Source organism: Hoplias malabaricus, chromosome 2 (assembly GCF_029633855.1).
Source record: "Hoplias malabaricus isolate fHopMal1 chromosome 2, fHopMal1.hap1, whole genome shotgun sequence".
Lineage (NCBI taxonomy): Eukaryota > Metazoa > Chordata > Actinopteri > Characiformes > Erythrinidae > Hoplias > Hoplias malabaricus.
Window position 1 is genome coordinate 16,727,858 of NC_089801.1, and position 26,774 is coordinate 16,754,631.

General features: G+C 40.2%; 1 protein-coding gene across 1 annotated transcript; it reads left to right on the forward strand.

Annotated features, from left to right (window-relative positions):
* Window positions 1-21,238: 21,238 nt before the first annotated feature.
* Window positions 21,239-24,682, forward strand: LOC136687724 (uncharacterized). Its single transcript, XM_066662259.1, has 2 exons — window positions 21,239-21,273; window positions 23,079-24,682. Exons 1-2 carry the CDS (start codon window positions 21,258-21,260, stop codon window positions 24,245-24,247), a joined length of 1,185 nt encoding a protein of 394 aa, XP_066518356.1. The 5' UTR covers window positions 21,239-21,257; the 3' UTR covers window positions 24,248-24,682.
* The last annotated feature ends 2,092 nt before the right edge of the window (window positions 24,683-26,774 follow it).

Consider the following 26,774-nt stretch of genomic DNA (forward strand, 5'->3'; position numbering starts at 1 on the left):
AGAGGGCAGTGTGTCACGCCCTCGCCCTGTCAGGTCTGTTTTCTCCGCCATGTGCTCTTTTAGCACATGGCTCAGTCTGTTATTGTCCTTGTCTCCGCCCTAGTCCCGCCTTTGTTCCACGTCCTTGTCTGTGTCTCATTTGTTACCCTGCCCTGCGGAATGGAGAAGCCGGCTCCAACTCATGCCCGGCGCGGTTCCTTATCCCCTTCAAGAGGAATCGACTCATGTATCGAGTGATTAGTCCAGCATGAATCGTAGGAACCGGCATAAGAAGCGTGCTGGAGTCACCGCCTCGCTGGTGGATTACCCCCTCAGGTCCGGGGAAATTTTTTTGGGGGGGTTAAGGGTGGGGGCTTTTAGCCTCCAACTTCAGGACAAGGGAAGTGAGGCTAACAGGGGCGCACCTCTGGGGGATCCATGGATAAAGAAATCCCTCAAGAGTGCGCCCATCAGACCCCCTAAACAGCTCCAGTGCAGGACGTCGTCGCCGGGCCCCCTGCCTCCGTGGACGTCGTCGCAGGGCCCCCTGCCACCGTGGACGTCGTCGCAGGGCCCCCTGCCACCGTGGACGTCGTCGCAGGGCCCCCTGCCACCGTGGACGTCGTCGCAGGGCCCCCTGCCACCGTGGACGTCGTCGCAGGGCCCCCTGCCACCGTGGACGTCGTCGCAGGGCCCCCTGCCACCGTGGACGTTGTCGCAGGGCCCCCTGCCTCAGTTCCTGTCCAATGTGCAACCCCAGTCTCCTGTCAAGTCTTCTGTTTCCACTCCCGTCCTGTCTAGTCCGTTCCAGTCTCAAGTCCCATCTCCTGTTTCATTTTGTAAGTTACTTGTCCAGTCTCTTGTTTAGTCTCCTGTCGCTACCCTTTGTCAGTCTCCTGTCCTGTCCCGAGTCCTGTCTCTTATTTCCAGTCCTGTCGTGTCCCCAGTTCCTATGTCTGTTCCTGTCTTGTCCTGAGTCCTGTCTCCTAATGGTTCCTTGTCTTGTCTTAGTCTGTCTTGTTTTCTGTGCTCTCTCCTGCGCCAGCTCCTGGGGGGTCTAGGTGTACGCGCCCCAGGAGTTGCGCGTTCAGGAGGGGGCATCTGTCACGCCCTCATTTTGTCAGGTCTGTTTTCTCCGCCATGTGCTCTTTTAGCACTCTGTTATTGTGCTTGTCTCCGCCCTAGTACGGCCTTTGTTCCGCCTCCTCGTTTGTGTCTCATTTGCTACCCTGCCCTCTTATTATCTGTCTCAGGTGCGTCTGTGTTTAGTATTTAAGTCCCCTTGTATCACTTCCTCTTGTCGGTCATTTGTTCTTTCACCGTTTCGGTCCCTGTTACCTTTGTCACGTTCTCAAGTCTGTCTGTCTCCGCTGTTTATTGGTCATTGTTTTTCACGTTGTCGTTTCGTTTCCAAGTCTAGTCTACACTTAAAGCACCGAAATACTGACACACACCAGCTACAGCCGTTTACTCCTACGTAGAGTTACAGCGCCTAAATACTGACACACCAGCTACAGCCGTTTACTCCTACATAGTTATAGCACCATAATACTGACACACACCAGCTACAGCTGTTTACTCCTACATACAGTTACAGCACCATAATATAGACACACACCAGCTACAGCTGTTTACTCCTACATACAGTTACAGCACCAAAATATTGACACACACCAGCTACAGCCATTTATTCCTACATACAATTACAGTACTGAAATACTGACACACACCAGCTACAGCTATTTACTCCGACATACACTAACAGCACCGAAATACTGACACACACCACCTACACCCGTTTACTCCTACATACAGTTACACACAACGAAATACTGACACACACCAGCTACAGCTGTTTACTCCTACATACAATTACAGTACTGAAATAATTACACACGCCAGCTACAGCTGTTTACTCCTAGATACACTTAAAGCACCGAAATACTGACACACACCAGCTATAGCCATTTACTCCTACATACAGTTACAGCGCCGAAATACTGACACACCTGCTACAGCCGTTTACTCCTACGCAGAGTTACAGCGCCGAAAAACTGACACACACCAGCTATAGCCGTTTACCCCTACATAGTTACAGCGCTGAAATACAGACACACACCAGCTACAGCCATTTACTCCTACATACAGTTACAGCACCATAATACAGACACACACCAGCTACAGCCGTTTACTCCTACATACAGTTACAGCACCAAAATATTGACACACACACACACCAGCTACAGCCGTTTACTACTACATATAGTTACAGTACTGAAATACTGACACACACCAGCTACAGCTGTTTACTCCTACATACAATTACAGTACTGAAATAATTACACACGCCAGCTACAGCTGTTTACTCCTAGATACACTTAAAGCACCGAAATACTGACACACACCAGCTATAGCCATTTACTCCTACATACAGTTACAGCGCCGAAATACTGACACACCTGCTACAGCCGTTTACTCCTACGCAGAGTTACAGCGCCGAAAAACTGACACACACCAGCTATAGCCGTTTACCCCTACATAGTTACAGCGCTGAAATACAGACACACACCAGCTACAGCCATTTACTCCTACATACAGTTACAGCACCATAATACAGACACACACCAGCTACAGCCGTTTACTCCTACATACAGTTACAGCACCAAAATATTGACACACACACACACCAGCTACAGCCGTTTACTACTACATATAGTTACAGTACTGAAATACTGACACACACCAGCTACAGCTATTTACTCCTACATACAATTACAGTACTGAAATAATTACACACGCCAGCTACAGCTGTTTACTCCTAGATACACTTAAAGCACCGAAATACTGACACACACCAGCTATAGCCATTTACTCCTACATACAGTTACAGCGCCGAAATACTGACACACCTGCTACAGCCGTTTACTCCTACGCAGAGTTACAGCGCCGAAAAACTGACACACACCAGCTATAGCCGTTTACCCCTACATAGTTACAGCGCTGAAATACAGACACACACCAGCTACAGCCATTTACTCCTACATACAGTTACAGCACCATAATACAGACACACACCAGCTACAGCCGTTTACTCCTACATACAGTTACAGCACCAAAATATTGACACACACACCAGCTACAGCCGTTTACTACTACATATAGTTACAGTACCGAAATACTGAAACACACCAGCTACTGCCCTTGACTCCTACATACAGTTACAGCACAGAAATACTGACACACCAGTGTGTTTTTGGAGCACCCAGGGGAAACCCACGGGGCAGAACACAACAAAATCCTCACAGTCACCTGAAGCATGACTCGAACCCACAACCTCCAGGTCCCTAGATCTGTGGCAAGGGCGCCACCATGCCGCCTATTAAAATTCACAGCAATAAATTCGTTTTCTGTTCAGAATTGGACCACAACAGCTGTAATTTGGTTCAAGCGATAAAATTGATGAATTAAATAACAATGTGTGTCATTTCAGCATGGTCCGCCTAACAGTTCTTTATACATAACAGCAAATATCCTGTTCTTTACATAAAAAACTGAATAGGGGTGTAATCAATTCTATTACAAGTGCTGGTCATAAAATTAGAATATCATGAAAAAGATGATTTACAGTAATTCCATTCAAAAAGTGAAACTTGTATATTACACTCATTCATTACACACAGACTGATATATTTCAAGTGTTTATTTCTTTTAATTTGATGATTATAACTGACAACTAATGAAAACCCCAAATTCAGTATCTCAGAAAATTAAACTATTAGTTAGATTCCAATACAAACAGAGGATTTTTAGAAATGCTGGCCAACTGAAAAATATGAACATGAAAAGTATGAGCATGTACAGCACTCATTACTTAGTTGGGGCTCCTTTTGTCTGAATTACTGCAGCAATGCAGGATGGCATGGAGTCGATCAGTCTGTGGCACTGCTCAGGTGTTATATGAGATCCCAGGTTGCTCTGATAGTGGTCTTCAGCTCTTCTGCATTGTTGGGTCTGGCGTATTGCTCTTCACAATACCTCATAGATGTTCTATGGGGTTAAGGTTAGGTGAGTTTGCTGGCCAGTTAAGAACAGGGAGACCATGGTCCTTAAACCAGGTACTGGTAGTTTGTGCAGGTGCCAAGTCCTGTTGGAAAATGAAATCTGCATCTCCATAATGCAGCAGGAAGCATGAAGTGCTCTAAAACTTCCTGGTAGATGGCTGCATTGACCTTGGACCTCAAAAAATACAGTGGACCAACACCAAGAGATGACATGTCACCCCAAACCACCACTGACTGTGGAAACTTTACACTGGACCTCAAGCAACGTGGATTCTGTGCCTCTCCTCTCTTCCTCCAGACTCTGGGACCTTGATTTTCAAAGGAAATGCAAATTTTACTTTCATCAGAGAACATAGCTTTGGACACTCAGCAGCAGTCCAGTCGTTTGTGGAAGGTTCAAGAGTGGCTTGACAAAAGGAATGCGATGCTGAAACCGTGTCTTGCATACATTTGTGCGTGGTGGTTCTTGAAGCACTGACTCTAGCTGAACTCCAGTCTTTGTAAATCTCACCCACATTTTTGAATGGGTTTTGTTTCACAGTCCTCTCCAGGGTGTGGTTATCGCTTGTACACTTTTTTTACCACATCTTTTCATTCTCTTCACCTCTCTATTAATGAGCTTGGACACAGGGCTATGTGAACAGCCGGTCTCTTTAGCAATGACCTTTTGTGTCTTGCCCTGCGTGTGTAAGGTGTCAATGGTCGTCTTTTGGATGACAACAAGTCAGCAGTCTTCCCAATGATTGTGGAGCCTAGAGAACTAGACTGAGAGACCATTTAAAGGCCTTTGCAGGTGTTTTGAGTTAATTCGCTGATTAGAGTGTGGCACCAGGGGTCTTCAATATTGAACCTTTTCCACAATAATCTAATTTTCTGAGACACTGAATTTGGGGTTTTTAATTAGTTGTCAGTTATAATCATCAAATTAAAAGAAATAAACACTTGAAATAAATCAGTCTGTGTGTAATGAATGAGTATAACCTAAGTTTCACTTTTTGAATGGAATTACTGTAATAAATAAACATTTTCAAGATATTCTAATTTTATGACCAGAACCTGTATATCTTGTAAACCCTGTTATTTTTTAGGCCTGTAAAACCTTGTAAATAAACAAATACATTGATTTCTTATCATCCACATCAAATACAACTGCGTCATTTGTTCATGTGGTTGGGTGTTTGTCAATCACACCAATTAATTTCTGCAAATAATGTTTTCTACAGACTCAACTAAGAAGGATCATCTACTACTTCTTGCAAAGATCAGGGACAATTTGACACCAATTACTGAATATCCTGAAAAACTGAAAGATAAATTGCCAGATCTAAAGAAAATTCTTGAGGAGATAAATACAGTACTGCCACCGGAAAAGTAAAATATGGCACCATCACAGCAGGGGAAAGTGGATAAGACAAATACTGCTGAGGGCTAAAGTCCATAGAAGTGGCTCTAAAGCAGTGATTTATAAACCTTTCCTGCAATGTCACCATTTGTAAATGAGAATATTTTTGATCTCCTCCCTGCACCGCACCACACGCATCGTGTGCTTCTTGACTCTACAGTAATTAAATTTAAACTTTGTAATTCATACATAACGATGTATTGAACAAAATAAAATATAGTTACAAATCACATTTAAAGTGAAATGATTACAAGTGACATGCATTATGCATCACATTCATTTACCTTGTTGCTGCTATTATGAAATTAGTTCACATGGCCATAATTTGTATTCTCATTACTTTTAATAATTAATTTAGAATAATTTTGCGTAAAGAAATTTACAAATTAAAACATTTCAAGCAACACATTAATAGGATTGATAGGTGGTACTTGAAAGTTTCGGTTTAATAATAGGTGGTACTTGCTCTAAAAAGTTTGAGAACCACTGTTGTAATCATTCTCTACTTTAAAATCTATTAATCTTCTCTACTGTAACACACAATATACGTCAATATGGCCTGATCTTTGTGGGTTAGTAGATGAGAGAGACAGAGAGAGAGAGAGAGAGAGAGAGAGAGAGAGAGAGAGAAAGAGAGAAAGTTCAGCTCTGTCAGCAGGAAAGGTATATATAATATACCTATTAAAATACCTATATAAAATACATATTAATGTATTTGATCTTTATGATGACGTTTGAGAGTATTTGTTTTCTAAAGGTTTGATATGACAATCTTTCATCACACTGGCTGTGCTTTACTTGACTCTTTGTTTATTTGCATTTTAATTATTTACTAAAGTTGAGAGTATTTAAGAAATGAACAATGCCTACCTCAGTTTTCAGTTCTTCAGTAAATATTTCTGAAAAAAATTGACTTTTGACTTTTTAAACATACAAGCCCAATTCCAATGCAGTTGTGTAAAACATATAAATAAAAACAGAATACGCTGCATATGCTTTTCAACCTTTATTCAATTGAATACACTACAAAGACCAGATATTAAATATTCAAAGAGACAAACATTATCTTATTATTATTATTATTTTTTGGGAAATATTCACTCATTTTGAATTTAGACCATTTTTAATTGAGACAATTGCAAGGAACTTAGGGATTTCATCATCTAAAGTCCATAATATCATCAAAAGATTCAGAGAATCTGGAAAAGTAAGTGACAAGGCCTAAAACCAACACCAAATGCTGAACACACACAAGTCAATTTTACATATGAAACTTTTAGACATGCTCACAATGAAGATATTTTTACATGTCTGAGCTGTACTGGGTATAAATGTCATTATTTGTGGTTTATTTTTACAATTACTCTCAGAGAAATACAGTCTTTTCCTGCTCCTGAAATGTTAGCCTTTAGGAGATGTATTTTTAATTGAACAGTGATGATTTGTGAAGATTTTGAGACTACGAACGTTTTGATGAATCAGGTTTTTTATGAAAATGTGATTTACGGAAGATTTATGTACAAATTCCTTCAGCATTGTTTCATGAAAATAAAAATAATTTCAGTTTTTGTTTTGTCAGACACAGAACACAAGTGAGAAAAAAGACATGAGACAAGCAAGAGGAGGATTCTGCTGAGCTGTAAGAAAGGACAGAGAGAGGGATCACTAATCCACAGGACAGAAAACAAGACAAGACCATTCCACCACAGGACAGAGAATGTTACAGCGTTAGTTTAGTTAAGTTTCCCTTTAATTTAAGTTTCCAACAATTACACAATACAATAATCTAGAAATAAAATTTTCAGAAGTGACAATGTTTCAAATACTCAGTCCTTTACCACTTTATTTAAGTCAAAAAATAATTTTAAAACAGCCACGGTTTAATTTCTAAACCAATTTGATTTAATAAAAGTAGTATTCATTAAAGATTATTTGTCATAACCATAATTTACAGTAGCTTTTGAGTCTAGTTGCACTGACATTCACTTTCACTTACTGTGCAATAGTTGCACAAAAGGCACCAACAGCTGGAGCAGGTTTTTCCAGACTCTCTCTGTCATGTCTGATGTTGAAGGACTGTCATCTCAACTGTTACGCCCCAGTCTAGGGTTGAGCCGTAACAGAATGAGGTATGGGTTGTAATTAATATATGTGAAGAGAATAACTGTAACAGATGTAAATGGTGAAACAAAAAGGACACAAACGGAAACACAGAATGGATAATGAATAGAATATATATTGTAAATGTGATATGTACAACGAAACCAAACACCAGTGAACTTCAGGAAGGCCTTTAGCCGACAAAAACAACAAACAAACACCCCTCCTAACTGACCCACAAACAACTCTAACTTACCTAAGTGTAAACAAAAGGAAACAAAAGACAACACCTTACCTTCCTCCCTGTCTATACACAAAAACACACACAAAACCCACTCCCAAAACAAACGGCAGCCAACCCTACTCTGGTGAAATATATACACAAAATTTACAAAAGATAGATCTAGCATCAGTGTTCAAAAGGGCAAAAACAAACTCGTAGTCGAAATTGGAATGGATCAAAGTCAAAACCAGGCAAACAGAATTCAATATACACAATACAAATCACAGCACAAAACAAAGCTCTCTAACATCGTACACAGACACGTATTTATGACTCCCACCGAGATGACGTAGACGAAGTGATGACAGACAACACATGGACTGGATGGTGGACTGGATGGTGGACCGGACTCTGGACGGTGAACAAATACACGAACTGGAACATGGAATGGAACAGATTGCAGAACCTATACATTTACAGAGATAGTGAGAGAGAGAAAACACACACATACACAGCGCAGCGTAACACAACAGACCGGTTTAACTGAGTCTTTACAAAAGAAACAAAAATGTAAAGCCCTCAGGGTATTTCCCACAATCTGAGTATTTCCCACAATCTGAGTATCTCCAGCACGTCACCCTTCGGTGTCAGAGGAAGACCAACTGATAACAGCCTGTAGTTCACTGTTCAGTTTTAATGCGTTTTAAACATTAAGAGTGATTTAAAGCCTGTGTTATAAATCTCAGCGGAGTGAGAGCGCTCAGACGGACACACAGCAGGGGATCAGACTGTTGTTCTCCACACTGAACTAAAGAGGGCAGTACAGAGTCAGTGCAGTGTGAGATTATAGTAAAAGGGAAAACATTTACACTGGTCGACCTGCTGGGAACAGCTGGGTTTAGTAGCAGCAATGTTTCAGTTGTAATACAAACACAATTATTAATTCTGTTTTTACCTGTTTATTCATCAACACTGCTTGTCTCTGTGTGTGTTCAGGTAAGTCATCTGTTGTCTGACTTTTGTTTTACTATAATTTATTTTAATTAGGGAATTAGGAGAGTAGGGTCACAGAAGAAACATGGAAACAATTAAGATATTAAATATGAAGACAGATAAGAGCCTTAATTTAAGCAATTATAAAACATTAACAGTTTAAGGGAACATCTACAATTGTAGGGTAACTCAATTCTCTCTGGTTGGTTTACTTTCAGAAGCTCAGCATCTTTTAAGTTAAGTATAATGTGTCTGTAAATATTTTATTCATAGTTTCAATTCCCACAGAAACTCGAGCTGTTTAGTTTTGTAGCACTGTCGCTAATGCACCTTATGCTAATTTGCACCTTAAGTGATCCAAAAACCCCCTATGGAGCAGGAATATAGCAACATCCTCATCTTGGTGCTTTTCAGCGTTTGGAGTCTCATCGCTGTCTAAAAACCTCCAGATGGCGATTCTCTGCCGTGAGCAGAAAAAGAGAGAGAAAGCCTAGTATTATTGTCTCTAATTTATCTAAGTTGTACCACACCAAACTCACTCATCCATGTCTTTATGGACCTTGCTTTGTGAACTGGTGCACAGTCATGTTAGAACAGGGAGGCACCATTCCTAAACTGTTCCCATAAAGTTGGGAGCTTGAATATGTCCAAAATCTCTTGGAGTGCTGAAGAATTAAGAGTTCCTTTTACTAGAACTAATGGGCCGAAGTCAACTATTGAAAAACAACCCCACACCATAGTCTCACCACCACCAAAACTTTACACTCAGCACAATGCAGTCAGATGAGTCCCATTCTCCTGGCCACTGCCAAACCCAGACTCATCCATCAGATCACCAGACAGAGACGTGTGATTCATCACTCCAGAGAACATGTTTCCACTGCTCTAGAGTCCAGTGGTGGTGTGCTTTACACCACTACATCCGACAATTTGCATTACTCTTGGTGATGTAGGGCATGATTATAATAATAATAATAATAATAATAATAATAATAATAATAAGTTAGATTTATATAGCGCCTTTCTAATACCCAAGGTCACTTTACACAAAGAGGAGGGGGAGAGAAGAAAAAAAAAAAAAAAATAAATAAAAGATAATAATAATTATAATTATACAAATAAAAATATAGAGGAATACACTTATGCCTGCAGAGTGCAGAAGTACTGAGAAAAGAGATAGGTCTTTAGCTGGGTTTTAAAGGCCGAAAATTAAGAGCAGAGACGAAGACTTTGTGGTAATGAATTCCAGAGCTTGGGTGCCATCACGCTGAATGATCTACCACCAGTGGTAACCAATTTAAATTTTATTACTGATAAAAGACCGCTCTCAGAGGACCTCAGTGATCTTGTAGGACAGTAGGAGTGTAAAAGTTCAGAAAGGTAGGCTGGCGCCAGACTGTGCAGAGCTTTGTATGTGAGCAGGAGAAATTTAAACTGAATACGGAGTGAGACAGGTAACCAGTGGGGCTGATGAAGAACAGGGGTGATATGAGCTGATTTTTTAGAATAAGAGAGGACCCGAGCAGCAGAGTTCTGAACACACTGAAGGGAGTGTATGGTCGTAGAAGGAAGGCCAATGAAGAGAGAATTACAATAGTCTAAATGGGAGGAAATGAAAGCATGGACCAGAATTTCAGCGTCCTTAACAGAAAGCAGGGGAACGAAGGCGAGCAATATTACGTAGATGGAAGAAGGATGTTTTGGTTAGGGCCTTAATATGAGGTTTGAAGGACAGGGAGGAGTCAAGAAGTACACCTAAATTTCGAACAATTGGAGAGGTTCTTACAGCCACACCATCAAAGTTAAGTGTGATATCAGAGATTTTTGAAAGAGTGGACTTGGGGCCAGTGAGCAAGACTTCAGTTTTTTCTGTGTTGAGTTTCAAAAAGTTGGCGTGCAACCAGTGTCTCAGATCCTGAACGCAGGAAATAATGGCAGAGTGGAGGTATTTTTGGTGCTCACGTATATTTGAGTGTCGTCTGCATAACAATGATAATTAAGACAATGGCTGTGGATGATCTGACCAAGTGGCAGCATGTATATGATGAATAGTATAGGGCCTAGGACTGAACCTTGGGGAACACCTTGTGTAACAGTACTAGGGGAAGATCTGTGTGTACCAAGAGCAACAAAGTGAGATCTATTGGTAAATTAAGAGATGAACCAGGAAAGTGCTGTGTCAGTTATGCCATTAGCTGAGAGACGGGAGATGAGTATGCTGTGATTAACAGTGTCGAATGATACACTCAAATCTAAGAGAAGAAAGATACTGAGTGAACCAGAATCAGTAGCGAGTAGGATATCGTTTAAAACCCGCAAAAGGGCTGTCTCAGTACTGTGTTTTGTGCGGAAGCCAGACTGAAAAGGCTCAAAAAGATTACTGTCCATCAGGAATGACTCTAACTGAATGGCCACCACCCTTTCTAACAGTTTAGCTAAAAAGGAGAGGTTAGAAATAGGTCGGAAATGATCAATCTTGTCTGTGTTCAGACCAGGTTTTTTGAGAATGGGTATGATGGCAGATGTTTTAAGGCCTATGGGGACATAACCTGGAGCAAGAGACATATTAACGAGATGGGAAATGGGGCTGGATAAGATGGCGGAATATTTTTTTAGAAGTGGGGTAGGAGCAGCATCGAGTAGACAGGTTCAAGCGTTGGAATTAACTATAAGCTCTGATATAAGCTCTGGATCAATGGGAGAGAAATTAGCCAGGGGTTTATGAGCTGGGCTCAAATGGAAACAATGCTCAGGTGAAGAAGGAGATGAGAGGAGCTGATGGTAGATTTTAGCAATCTTGTCAGTAAAAAAAATCTATGGAAAACTTCACATTGGTCAGCAGTGTTAAAGTTCTTGATTGTTTGTGGCTGAATGAGTTTACTAACAGTAGCGAAAAGTGTTTTGGGCTTGTTACCAGAATTATTAATAAGAGATGAAATGTGTGCAGAACGGGCAGATTTTAAAGCAGTATTATAAGAAATCATGTGGTCAGTATATGCCATTAAGTGCACAGTAAGACCAGAATTCTTGAAGCGGCGCTCCAGACGTTTACCAGTGGTTTTTAAAGCACGGAGTTCAGGAGTGAACCAAGGGGAGGAGCGAACAGCAGGGACCTGTCTAGTCTTTAAGGGAGCCAATTGGTCTAGTACATCAGAAACAGTGTCATTAAAGAGAGTCAGAATTTCATCGGGAAAGGACAGCCGGGAAATAGAAGAAAGTGCAGAAGACTGAAGAAGGGCAGAAAAAGATTGAGGTTCGATAGCTTTGATATTACAGAAGGAGACGGTAGATTTACTGCACTGGCGTGAAACAGAGATGTTAACAGATGCTTCAACAAGCTTGTGGTCAGAAACACCAACAATAGAGCCAGAGACAGAGGTAACAGAAAGACCAGAAGAACAAATTAAATCCAATGTGTGGCCATGTGAGTGTGTGGGAAAGTCAACATGTTGTGTCAAGCTAAAGCAGTCCAATAGAGACTCAAATTCAGTTGTCAATGAACAGATAGCATCAACATGGATGTTAAAATCCCCTAGCATGACCAGAGCTGGACAAGATGAGTATCTCACAGAGTTCTGTGAAGAAGTCAGAGGAGGTCTTTGGAGGGCGATAGATTAACAGAAACAGCACAGGGGTTGAGCTGACCAGTTTCAGAGCCATGTATTCAAATGCTTTTACCTCATGAAACTCACAGAGACATACATTAAATGAATCATCAAAAATTACAGCGAGACCACTCCCCTTCCCCTGTGGCCTGGGCTTGGCTAAATACCTAAAACCACTAGGAGTCAACAAATTAAGGTGGAAATGATCACCAGGTTTTTGCCATGTCTCTGTGAGGAAAAATACACTGATGTGGTTCACAACCATGAGATCATTAAGTAAAGGAGCTTTATCTGTGATAGAGCGGGAGTTAAGTAGTCCAAGTTTAAGTCTGTGTGACGTGTTGGAGCAGTGCATCGATGGCAGTGGGGTGGCTCGTGGGAAAGACCGGAGAACGTCAGCGTTGATTCCTCGAGAGCTGTACAGAGATGTGAAGTGCTGATTCCGCCCACTAGACCATATGACAGGAATAGCAGAGTCCGAAGAATGATACGCCGTAAGTCGAGGTCTGGAGGAGCGATGAATGTAGCGTGGGCGCCGGGTTATGCCAAGTGACTGACATAATTTGTACGTGGAACTGTCAAGCCGAGAATGAATGCAAAAAGTGTTGAGTTGGGGTTGGAGTTGGGCTGGCGTGTACCTGAACGCCATGACCAATGCAGAGGGGGCGCAAAAAAATAAAAAAATAAATAAAAATAAAAATAAAAAAAGGGTGGTGACAACTCCCGTGCGAAACGCCCGAGGCCTCGCCACATTTGCCACCCCGCAGCACCAGCCAACCACCAGGATAACTCCGGAGATGAGAAAAAAAAAAAAAAAAAAGCGCGATTACAGCTACTAAGCCATGGAAACCAATTCCCTGAAGCTCTCAACACACTAATCTAAAGGCCACAAAGTTGGGAGGTCTGTAGTGACTGACTCAGCAGAAAGTTGGTGACCTCACCACACTATGCACCTCAGCACCCACTGATCCCACACTGTCATTTTACATGGCCTACCACTTTGTGGTCGAGCTGCTGTGGTTCCCAACTGCATCCACTTTTTTATAATACCACTGACACATGTCTTTGGAATATTTAGTAGTGAGGAAACTTCAAGACTGGACATATTGCACAGGTGGCGTCCTATCATGTTGGAATTCCTGAAAAGGTCCTGAGAGTGAATCCTTTCACAAATGTTTGTAGAAGCAATCTCCATACCTAGGGGCTTACATTTATACACATGTGGCCATGGAAGTGAGTGGAACATCTAAAGTCAATGATATGAATGGGTGACCTTTGGCAGTATAGTGTAACTCAAATCTGATTTTCTGTCGGCAGCCATGGCCTAAGGGTTGGGGATGAGGCCTAGGGATGATTCCCACAACTATCAAGGAAATTCCTAATGTAAGCTTTCCTACAATATTATTCGTGGATTAGCATTTATCTCATTTATAAAGATCCTGGTCCTGACACCCCAACCACAGCCTTCAAACAGCTATATTACACATGTTCTTACAGACACTACACCGCACTGATGTTTCAACCTCTTTTAGGTAAAACATCCAAAACCATCAATAACACGAAGCAAAACCTCAGAAGCTTCAGAGAATATCAGGTACCAGCCGTGATCAGACTGAACCTTTAATGACCTCAGGGTTTGATGGTTGTATAATTTGGGTGGGGTTTGATGAATTTAGATCATGTCGGTTTATGTATTTATCTTGTTTGGCTGTAGACACCAAGCCTGTGTTTGTAGTGGTGCTCCATCACACACTTGATCCTGACAGTGTCGTACCAGACAGCAGCAGAATTGTAAAGAGAGAGAGAACACTCAGTGTGGACTGTCTGTTCCATGAAGATCAAGGATTACTGCAGTGCTTCAGGAATAATAAAGCACTCTAATATTTCAGCATGGATAAAAATGCAGAACCACTCCTTTATAGGAATTGTCTTGCTATTTGCCTCTCATTTCTACCTGTTGTCTGTTCCATTTGCACAACAGCAGGTGAAATTGATTCACAATCAGCGTTGATTTTTCACATTTTCAAGCCACTGCCCAAACATTTTTAAATAGAAAATGTATGTTAACTTTAAAGATTTGAGAAACTGTCCACAGTTAATTTTCAGCTTTGTTTTTAATTTACGAGGTTATTTGTTACTTTGCAATAATAAATTGTTATAGTTTGTCAAATTAAACCCTTGTTTTCAAAACTGTCAAAATTATACTTTTTATAGTGAGTTTAGACTATTTAGCACCCTTCTGGTTTACATCAGTATAATATCTACGTTTAAGATTCATCAAACCTGTTTACCCTAATTAACACATTTACACAAGTCTAAATAAATATTATTCTGTTTTTGTTGTAGGATTAATGCTATAATTCTTATTCTGATGTTACATCTAACATGTTCAAATAATATTTAACAAATTTGCCAATACATGTAAACATTTATTGTCCCATTTTAATAAAAAATATTAGCCCATATTACAGATGTGCAAGGCTTAGAGCATGTTTAATTGTTACTGACACATTTATGGTTAAACAAAATAAAAAAATAATCCTCTTTTATTTGGAGGTTTGTGATAAGAAAAGTATTTTAACCTTTGGCATATGTTTATACATATTTTCCAATAATAGGAAATGTTCTGCATGTTGTCATTTATAAACTTTAGAAAAAAACAAAATTGACCAAACTTGGAACAGGCCAGGCATATTCTATAAACAAATATTTAGAATCTGCCAATTTTCCATTCTTATTTTCTTTTCCTCAGGTCATTACACAACTGGCAACAATTGAGCTGTTGGGGTGAAAAAATAAGTGTAAACACTGGTTATTGTTAAATATGCTATTATCTTGACTCTGACTTTTGTTTCTAACCTGCCTTCTTTTGCTGATGAGGTGAATACTAAGTCGACAACAAAGAGTAATAAAAAACTAGATTTACATTTCCTCAAGGAAATACATAGTGCTTGAAAAGAGCTGAGTGTGTGACTGTGACATCATCAATGGCATTTAGGATTGAATCTCTGAACATTCCACTATTGATTTCAATGGAGGAGTTTTAATTTTTAAACAAAAAAAATGATTAAAACGGACAAATGAAATCGAATCCAAAACTACATAGCACACCTCTCAGAGTCGAGAGTTTCAAAATGCAGTTTGAACAAAATCTGTACATTAAGTGGTTCGGGCTGTAATAATCTCAGAATCTGGAGAAGAACAATAACTCAATTTGCATTTTCTGAAGCAAATATATAGTGATTGAAAAGAGCTGAAAGTGTGTGTGTGTGTGTGTTATTTTGTGTGAGAGAGCAGGTGTGATGTGGTGGTGGATCATTCTCAGCGCTACAGTGACACTGACGTGGTGGTGGTGTGTTAGTGTGTGTTGTGCTGGTGTATAGTGGATCAGACACAGCAGTGCTGCTGGAGTTTTTAAATCCTGTGTCCATTCTCTGTCCACTTTGTGAGACACTCCTCCCTCGTTGGTACACCTTGTAGATGTAAAGTCAGAGACAGTAGCTCATCTGTTGCTGCACAGTGTGTGTCGCTCGTCCTCTAGTCCTTCATCAGTGACACAGGATGCTGTCGGCTGGATGTTTTTGGTCGGTGGACTGTTCTCAGTCCAGCAGTGACACTGAGGGGTTTAAAAACTCCAGCAGCACTGCTGTGTCTGATCCACTCTACACCAGCACAACACAAACTAACACACCACGAAGCAATAAAATAACCTCTATCCACTCTTTCTGGTTTAGACAAGGAAGTGATCATAGCCATAAAGAAGGATGCACACTTCAGAAAGATAAGGGGTGAATGAACATCATTCCATTTATCACAGCAAGCCTTCCATGTCCTGAGGCAGTAAAACAGCTTCAGACCATCACACTACCACCACCATATTTTACTGTAGGTATGGTGTTCTTCTTCTGGAATGTGATGTAACTTTTGCCAGATGTAATGGAACACACATACCTTACAAAATGTTCAACTTTTGAACCATCAGTCCACAGAGTATTTCCCAAAAGTGTTGGGGATCATCAAGATGTTTTCTGGCAAAATTGAGACGAGACTCAGTGTTCTTTTTGCTTAGCAGTGGTTTTTGTCTTGGCACTGTACCATGCAGGCCATTTCTGCCCAGGCTCTTTCTTATAGTGGAGTCATGAATGCTGGCCTTAACTGAGGCAAGTGAGGCCTGCAGTTCTTTGGACGTTGTTGTGGGGTTCCAAAACATTAGAAATGGCTTTATAACTTTTCCAGATCTCTAGTACTTTCTTTCTGATTTGTTTCTGAATTCCTTTGGATCTTGACATGATATCTAAATTTTGAGGATCTTTTTGTCTAGTCAACAGGTGTGTGGCAGTAATCAGACCTGGGTGTGGCTAGAGAAATTGAACTCACGTGCTGAATCACAGTTAAGTTTTGTTTTAACAGGAGGGGCAAACACTTTCACACAGGGCCATTTTTTTCTCCCTTAGTAAAAAAAACTTAATTTAAAAATGGAATTTTATGTTTACTTGTGTTGTCTTTGACTAATATTTAAATTTGTTTGATAATCTAAAACTTTTAAGAGTGACAAACATGCAAAAAGAATAAGGAATAATGAAGGGGGCCAACACTTTTTCAATAGATTGGAACAAGTTAATCTAAAATCTTTTTAAATGATGTCTTAATTTGCAACATGAACTAAAAATGGTTTTGGGAGTTGTCTGTTTATTTGATTTAAAGATGCTAACATATATATATATATGGTGTGATTTAGTTTTTCCCTATATTACTTTTAAGCTTCTCATGTTTTAAACACAAGTCATATCTAAAATTGTATAGTACTGTATAAAAGAGTGTTTCAAAACACCATTCCAGTGTATTTCCCAGAAGGCTTTAGGGCAAATTGGGACAGGGCCTCTGTCTCGCAAACTTTACAGAAAACATTTAAAAGCATATGAATACATTTTTTTAATAAATGCTATTTGCTCGTTTTTGGTGGTAAACTTACTGTTGAAAGACTGCTTCTTTAAGGCTAAAAGTGGTTCTGGAAACACCCTGTGTGAAATTATACACAATGTTATAAAAAAAGCACAGAAGTCTGTTGTAAATTTCAAACAATAATCAACACAGTAACTGTACTGTAGTAATAACTGACTCCGCCTATAACTTTAACTCATGTGTTACCACTGCATACAGTGCACCTTCATATCTGTTATCAGTGTTTGTCTCTGAGTCTACAGCAGGTTTATAGGGCTGGTGTTTGGAGCTGAAAATGTAATTGGAATATTCAAGATGTTTATGGAAATGTTGTATGTGTGTGTACAAACCCCTTTTCCAGAAAGAAGGGGGGCAGAATTCAATGATGTGAACATTATTAATACCCAATATTGATCTGAAAATACTACAAAGACAATATTTCAAATGTTGAAACATTCAGATTGTTTTTTTTTGTAAACCTAATGTAATGCTAAAAAAAGTTTAAGTTTAAATTTCTGGTTTATTTGAGCTGAAATGTTCATAAAAACACCAACGACAATGAATAGCTTTCAGTGACATTCTTACACTCTCTAACACTCTTTTTCATCCTCAGTATATGAACTGATAACCTATATTTATGTATGACACAAAGAGCGTTATGAACCCATGCTGAGGGTAAGAGATCAGATGAACACTCAGAGGTTGATCTGGTTGTTGTTCTCACAGTGAACTGAAGAGGGCAGTACAGAGACACTGCACAGAAATACTAGTGAAAATGAAAACATTTAATGCAGACATAATGCTGAGATCGCCTGGGGTGCGACTATCTCTGTCTTATTGACATAGAATTAACTCTTTAGTGTATTTAACTCTTTCTTTACTTCTTTTACTGTTGTAACTCAGTGGAGAGACACAGTGGCTGCAGGCACATTTAAAAATCTAACTCTACATTTTTAAAAAAATACTGAAATGTTAGAAACCCTGCTGACGTTTTGAGGCAGTGTCTTACAGATAAACACCGTCTCTTTGTGGAGCTTCATTAAGAACCTGTGCATATTTTGTTTAAAATGTCGTTATCAGAAAACATTCACAGACCTCACTGTATCAGATTCTACTGACAGAAGAGAGAGGGTTTTACTGTGAAGAGGACGTCAGTCTGAGCTGAGAGGATGGCGGGAGGTGAGTTAAACACCAGAAAACTGTTTAAACATGGATTTTAAAAGAATATTAAATGCCATCAAAAAGGTGAAACATTGTGTTCCTAGCGAGAAATTGTTAATAATAAACATGCAATGTTTCCTAGGGTATTTTTTATTTCTGTAACAGAATCACAGTAAAATGTTATAGACCCTGTTTAGAATTGGGAGTGGGAGGCTGTAACCGGGTGCTCTCACTGGCACAGCACTGCATGCGTCCAAATAGAAAGCAAAAGGATTTCATTAAATAATCATTCAGATTCTTCACTAAAAGCATTATTCCATTTATTGCTTTCCTCTGTCCATGGCTGTGTGAAATGCTGTCTGTATTTGTTCTTCTGTGCAAGTCTAAAAAGCGAGACTGCAGATTAAAATAGAATGTTTCATATTAAAGCGGTAAAATGTTCCTGTCTGTACCCTTAATTATTCATTAATGAACAATAACTGGAGTATAAAGAATGGTTCAACCTGGGCAGTGATTCATTCCCCATTTTGTTCTTTCTTGGATTCACTACTCGGCAAGTACTCACACCTGCAGTGACTCTAAACTCAAACTATGTACTGCGTACACCCCTCAGTTTCAGTCCTGTGTTTATTGTGTTATCAGCAAGTGCAGAGCCATGCTTGTGTTGCCTTGAATGCCTTCTCCATGGCTGACTTTGGCCGTCTTGTTAGTTTTGTTTATATGGATTTGCCTGCCTGGTTTGTAACTCTTTTTGACACTTTTAACACATTTTGACCCTTGCCAACTCAACTATACTCTTATGCTGATAACATTTTTTTATAAAAAATATCTTAAACAATCATTAATTGTCTGTGATCCTTATTTAGTTCAGGCCAGCGGTGGGTCCAGAGCCAGCCAGCCAGCCTGCCTGCCCGCCCGCCAGCCCGCCGATGTCACGCCCTCGTCATGTCTGTTTCCCTGGCCATGTGCTCTTTTAGCACATGGCTATGTTTGTTGTTGTTCTAGTCCCACCTCCTCATCTGTGTCATTTGTTAACCTGCCCCCTCGTTAGCTGTCCAGGTGTTTCGTGTCTGTGTTTAGTATTTAAGTCCCCTTGTATCACTTCCTCTTGTCGGACATTTGTCTTCGTACTCGTCCTCTTACTCGTTCTCATTCGTTCTCCTTTCACTGTTTCGGTCCATGTGGTTGCCTCTGTCGTGTTCTCAAGTCTGTCTGTCTCCGATGTTTCTAGGTCATAGTTTTTCACGTCCTCATTTTGTTTCCTTTGTTTTCATTTGTTTTTCAGTCATCGTGTTTCCTTTCTGTTGAAGTCTGTTCAGTAGTATTCTGTTTTGTTTGATTAAAAGTTTATTGTGTTTTAGCAAGTGCGTCCGCCTCCGTCAGTCCGCCCCGTGATTCGTGACAGCCGATCACATCTTAATAAAAGGCAGTGATCATTAACAGCTACTAAAACCTGTTAAATGTTTTTTATTGTTGGTGTCTTGTTGGATACTTTGTGTAATTTCTTTTTCAGGAACATGGGAGTATTTTCATGTTGTGTCTGGAAACACACTGAATTCAGACGAGGAATTTATTAAAAAGCTGAAAGAACAAAAAAGTGGCCTGAAGGAAGTGTCTACTGTGGAGGAGTGTGATTTTATTCTGTTCTTCTTTCCCATTGTGTCTCGAATTGGAACTGATATTGAAGCAGCGCTGAAGAAGCTCCAGAAAATATCAGGTACCAGCCGTGATCAGACTGAACCTTTAATGACCTCAGGGTTTAAAGGCTGAATAATTTGGGGGATGAGTTAAATTAATTAATATTTACATGTATCTTTTACTTTTTCTAGACACTAAGCCTGCTGTGGTAGTGGTGCTCCATCACACGATTAAACCAGACATTCCTCTCCCACAGAGCGGAGGAAGTGTAAACAGAGAAAACACACTCACTGTGGACTGTGTGTTTCATGAGGACAGAGGATTTCTGGATTGTGACAGTAATCACAAAGCACTGGATATTGTTAGAATTTGGATCAAACAAAATGTAATATGTCATTTAATACAGATAATTATCATACAAACATAATTTTTAATTGACAATAATCAGTTTAGTAACATAGTAGCACATTTAGTTTACAGTTTCAATACAGTTCCAGAAATTGACGCTCATCTAGAAAAGTGATCTTCAGTTTGGGTTTTCAGCAGGAATCAGGGAAAATATTTTGGATCATTGAAAATATTTTTCACAATTTGCTGAAACAAACTATAGGTTAAGAAGGAGATTGATACATTAACTATCAGTGCTAATTATTATTATTACTGAAACAATAATATATAATTATTCCTAATTGAAATAATCCATATCCCTGATTTCAGTGATTCACTGCATTGACTGTAGAAATAAATGCTAAAGCTGATGTTCTGTTCTGATGTTTCAGGTGCTGAAATCATGTAAGTACTTGATTATTATTTCTGGAAGAATATGTGAAATAAACAATAGCTGAAAATGTATGGATCCTCATGAAGCTCTACAGCAGTAAAGGAGCTTTCTGTTTATAAACGAACCAGACTGTGATACTCTGTTTAAATCTGTTGTCTTTAACCTCCCTAACAGCAAAGACACCCAACAGATACCCCGGGGTAAGTATTTAAACATGTATAATCCTTCTGTTCACTTTACAGCTGAAAATGTACAGCACTCCTGAGAGGACCAAATAAACTACTAAACATTCACATTTCACACTACAATTAAAATGTTCTCCATTTTCTCACTCACAAACTTCCCAAAGAAAACCAAGCAGAAAACAGGAGAGATGCCACTCTCTGCAGGTGAGAATCTATTCTACAGCTGCCTGAAACATTGAAGATGAAATGACTGTATTTAATAAACTGATAAAATGTCTCTTCCAATACTTACTAATGACAACAGCAGCTGGGCTTTGGCTTGTGGTCAGCAGCTCACTGATGTCCTTCTTCCATATTTATAAACTTATACTAAGTTGGACTAAGTGTAGATCAGAATTTGCAATGGGCCACAACCGAGAATCTTGTGATAATAGCCAGTTCATTACACAACTTTGCAGACTTGTGTAACTTCCAGTCTGGCAAACAGACAGCCACACAGCATTCTGTACTTCAGTGAAGAGGTCGAACAGGGTTTATGTGTAGTAAACTTTATTGGAAGAAACATCATGGATGTTTCATGGATTGTCTACAATGCAGTCCGTAATTTCAGCCCAATTTGATTTTTATCATTATAAGATGATATATATATATATATATATATATATATATATATATCGGTGGCACAGCAGGTAGTGTTGCAGTCACACAGCTCCAGGAACCTGGAGGTTGTGGGTTCGATTCCCGCTCTGGGTGACTGTCTGTGAGGAGTTGGGTTTCCGCGTGGGTTTCCTCCGGGTGCTCCGGTTTCCTCCCACAGTCCAAAAACACACGTTGGTAGGTGGATTGGCGACTCAAAAAAGTGTCCGTAGGTGTGAGTGAATGTGTGTCTGTGTTGCCCTGTGAAGGACTGGCGGGGTGTATTCCTGCCTTGCACCCAATGATTCCAGGTAGGCTCTGGACCCACCGCGACCCTGAATTGGATAAGCGGTTACAGATAATGAATGAATGAATATATATGTCACAATGTTTTGGGGGAATCAAGGAACCAGGATCAGAGATGGAGGTAAGTGCAGAAGACTTTTTTAGATAGAGTGCAACAGGGAGAGGAACAGAGATTAGCAAAGAGCTACACAGAGGTCTTGAGGGCTACACAGAACCATACACAGGACTAGGAAACTAAGCACTGAACTAGGAAAATAAACACTAGACATGAGAGGCTAAACACTAGGCAGGAGATGCTAATGGTGATGGCACCCTTGAATCTGAAGCTTTGAGGTGTGTGTCAAAATAATGACACTCTTTGCTTTCGAATCACTGTTTTGGTGCTTGATTCCTTCTACAATGATCATGTGACCAATGACATCCGAAGCTTCATTTCACACGTGGCACAACTATGTGACTGCTTCGGGAAAAGATTCAAAAGCAGCAAAGATGTTTCACTGACCTGTAATAGGCAGAACAGCACCTCTGTCTTTGCTATTCTCGGCTCAGCACTGCAGAAACTGCACTATGTAACTTTTGGAGGAGGATAGGAAACTACCCCTTCCCTCCCTCTCCCTACCAATTTCAGTTCAGTGCTGTAAAAGTTAATTGCCCTAGGAAGAGCCCCAGAAGCAGAAAACAAAATACAATTCTTACCTAGTGTTCCTAAATGAGTAAAACACTATCTTCTGGTGCAGAGATCACACTAAAAAAACACTATAAAGTCGATCATTGAAATGCGGCCTAGGGTATCCTTATGCCAGGTGTACATATGGACATCCTTATGCTCGAACATGGTGTTCGACGGGCACAGAAATCCAATAACTGACCGCCACTCTGTTTCAGATCAGGTGGGCTGTTCTTCCCAATCACGCCCCTCCAGGTCTCACCGTCATTGCCCACGTGAACGTTGAAATCCCCCAGTAGAATAATGGCATCGCCAGGGTGTTTTGGGTCTTGTATGTTTATTTTTTATACATTTCCTTCAATTAAAACATTAACCACATTTTTAAATGTTTTTTTCACAGCCTTACCTGAAAAGAAGGAAAATAATCAACTCCAAATTAAAGAAAATCTAATAAAAAAATTAATGAAAGACCAAAAAAAAAAGAATGATCTACTTAAGAACATCAGGGATGAACTGAGACAAATAACTGAGAAGAATGGTAAAAAATGCCTGACAGATAATCTACAGAAACTTCTTGGGGAAATAGAAAAAGAGCTGCAGAACAAGAGTCCAGAGGAAGAGTCCGCTGAGACACAGGACAAGACAGAGGAAAACTCTGCTTATCCACAGGACAAGACAGAGGAAAACTCTGCTAATCCACAGAACAAGACAGAGGAAAACTCTGCTAAGACACAGGACAAGACCGAGGAAAAGTCTGCTAATCCACAGGACAAGACAGAGGAAAACTCTGCTAAGACAAAGAACAAGAAAATAAATAGGTTTCTTAAGCATAAGGAAAAGACAAAGGAAAAGTCTGCTAAGACAAAGAACAAGAAAATAAATAGGTTTCTTAAGCATAAGGAAAAGACAAAGGAAAAGTCTGCTAAGACAAAGAACAAGAAAATAAATAGGTTTCTTAAGCATAAGGACAAGACAGAGGAAAAGTCTGCTAATCCACAAGACAAGACAGAGGAAAAGTCTGCTAATCCACAGAACAAGACAGAGGAAAAGTCTGCTAATCCACAGGACAAGACAGAGGAAAAGTCTGCTAATCCACAGGACAAGACAGAGGAAAAGTCTGCTAATCCACAGGACAAGACAGAGGAAAAGCCTGCTAAGACACAGGACAAGACAGAGGAAAAGTCTGCTAATCCACAGGACAAGACGGAGGAAAAGTCTGCTAATCCACAGGACAAGACGGAGGAAAAGTCTGCTAATCCACAGGACAAGACAGAGGAAGACTCTGTTAATCCACAGGACAAGACAGAGGAAAAGTCTGCTAATCCACAGGACAAGACAGAGGAAGACTCTGCTAATCCACAGGACAAGACGGAGGAAAAGTCTGCTAATCCACAGGACAAGACAGAGGAAAAGTCTGCTAATCCACAGGACAAGACGGAGGAAAACTCTGCTAATCCACAGGACAAGAAAATAAAGAAAGAGTCTACTGAGCCACAGGACAAATTAGAGGAAGAGTCCGCTAAGCCACAGAATAAGATAAAGAAATTGTTTAAGCGTAAACACAAATAAAGACTTTATTAAGCTGTAAGAAGGGACAGAGAAAGAGATTACTAATCCACAGGAAAGAAGATAATACAATTCCAACACAGCACAGGGAAAGTTACATCAAAATGTAAATTTAAAGAAAACCACATGAACAGTACAGTACTTCCTATAGACTGGCTTTGTCACATTTCCTACCAACATCCAGAGATGGTGTTGAACAGACACCATTTTTGATATTTCACTGCTTTAAAACCTATATGTTAAAGACAATACACCAATTGAATACTGAGCCATTTTAAGGATTTACAAACATCACATCAGTAGACTCTGCATTAGGTTACCTTTTGGAGTTATTAATAGATTAAAAAGTTAAGGAAATTATATTGAAGTCAAGTGAAGTCAATTTCTTATCCCAGCTACACAGAGGGTACACAGTAAGGTCTGTTATTGCCCCAACAGCAGTGTTGCTGTTGATATTCTGTGAGCAGTATATATGTATTCATATGGAGTTTATGGGGATATATGTTCTATAATATTTGTATGTTATTAAATTTCTTCCCTCATCCAGCTTGAGCAAATTTTCTTTGAATTTTAATCATGAACCTATTGGTCCCAATGTTTAAGGTAAAGAGCTCACAAGATATTTTTACATTTCTGATACAGACACAGCACACATGCAGCTTAATGTAGACTCCATGGTAAGAGATGGAACTGAAACATATTTTGAATTAATTTTACAGACAGTGGAACTGAAAAAGGCGGCACGGTGGTGCAGCATGTGGTGGTGCAGCATTTCCTCCGGGTGACTGTCTGTGAGGAGTGTGGTGTGTTCTCCCTGTGTCTGCGTGGGTTTCCTCCGGGTGACTGTCTGTGAGGAATGTGGTGTGTTCTCCCTGTGTCCCTGATATGTGACTAAAGGCCATCAAATCCTCACAGCAATTAAATTCAAGATGATTTTATCTTAAGGGTCTGTGACCCTTATCCAGTTCAGGGCGGCGGTGGGATTCCTACCCGGAATCATTGGGCGCAAGGCAGGAACACATCTAGGAGGAGACGCCAGTCCTTCACAGGGCAACACACACTCACAGATTCACTCACACACACACCTACGGACACTTTTGAGTCTCCAATCCACTTACCAACGTGACCCGGAGGAAACCCACACAGACACAGGGAGAACACACCACACTCCTCACAGACAGTCACCCGGAGGAAACCCACGCAGACACAGGGAGAACACACCACACTCCTCACAGACAGTCACCTGGAGCAGGGCTTGAACTTACAACCCCAGGGCTTTGGAGCTGTGACAGAAACACTACCTGCTGCTCCACCGTGCTGCCCTTCGTGGCCATGATGAGCAAAAAAAAAAAAGTAAAGACACCCTCCTCCTGGAATGAAGGAATGAAGTCAACCCAGTTAAGGGAATATTCCGGGGCTCTTAATGTGTTGGGAATTTATAATTATGGGTTTGTTTCAGTGTGTTGTATAATTTACAGAATTTGAGACTAAGATGTAAACCGTGCCAAACTCATTTCTCATTTGATTTAATAAAAGTGGTATTCATTAAATATTATTTGTTGTAACCACAATTTACAGTATCTTTTTAGTCTAGTTGCACTGACATTCACTTGCACTTACTGCGCAGTAGTAAAAAGCACCAACAGCTGGAGCAGGTTTTTCCAAACTATCTCTGTCATGTCTGATGTAGAAGGACTGTCATCTCAACAGACCGGTTTAACTGAGTCTTTAGAAAAGAAACAAAAATGCGAAGCTCTCAGGGAATTTCCAACAATCTGAGTATCTTCACTACGTCACCCTTCGGTGTCAGAAGAAGACCAACTGATAACAGCCTGTAGTTCACTGTTCAGTTTTAATTTGTTTTAAACATTGTAGTGGAGTATGGATCAAATCGAGAAATGAAAAAGTTCTGAGTGAGGAACTCTCCACTTTAACAAGGATTTTTGTTTGGAACAGAACCCACATCCCACAGAATTTTGTGTATGCGTACAAACTCTCATCAAAGACTGAGCAGGACACTTTCCAGCGACCCCTCCCTCATCTCCACCATGGATGAAAGATAACAGGCCAATTATCATGCTTTTAGGCAGAGGGGAGAACAAACAAAGTGGGGAATAAATGTGTGTGACAGTTCGACTTTATGGCCGTGGCGCCTAAAAGGGCGAAACTTATCTCGTGTGAAAACTAAACAGAATTGACCTTGCACTGAACTCCTGGAAACTCATCCGCAAAGGACCAACAGCGATCCCAAGTGGATGTTTGCGAAATCACGTCTCGCCTGAGGTCGCCTAGATACATAACGGAAATAATCAAATTCTAATAAATATGTGTATGCGATATGTATGAATGTCACTCTTTGTTGTCCTCAGATGAACGTCTACCAACCAATGAAGTGACGTGTATAACTGTTTCAATCATGAAAGAAAGTTTCTGTCTCTAATTAAGAAAACGAATTAATATCTTCTAACATAATATTGTAGTGGGACGTAATCATAATGTACCCAAGATACATATATATACGTAGATGTTT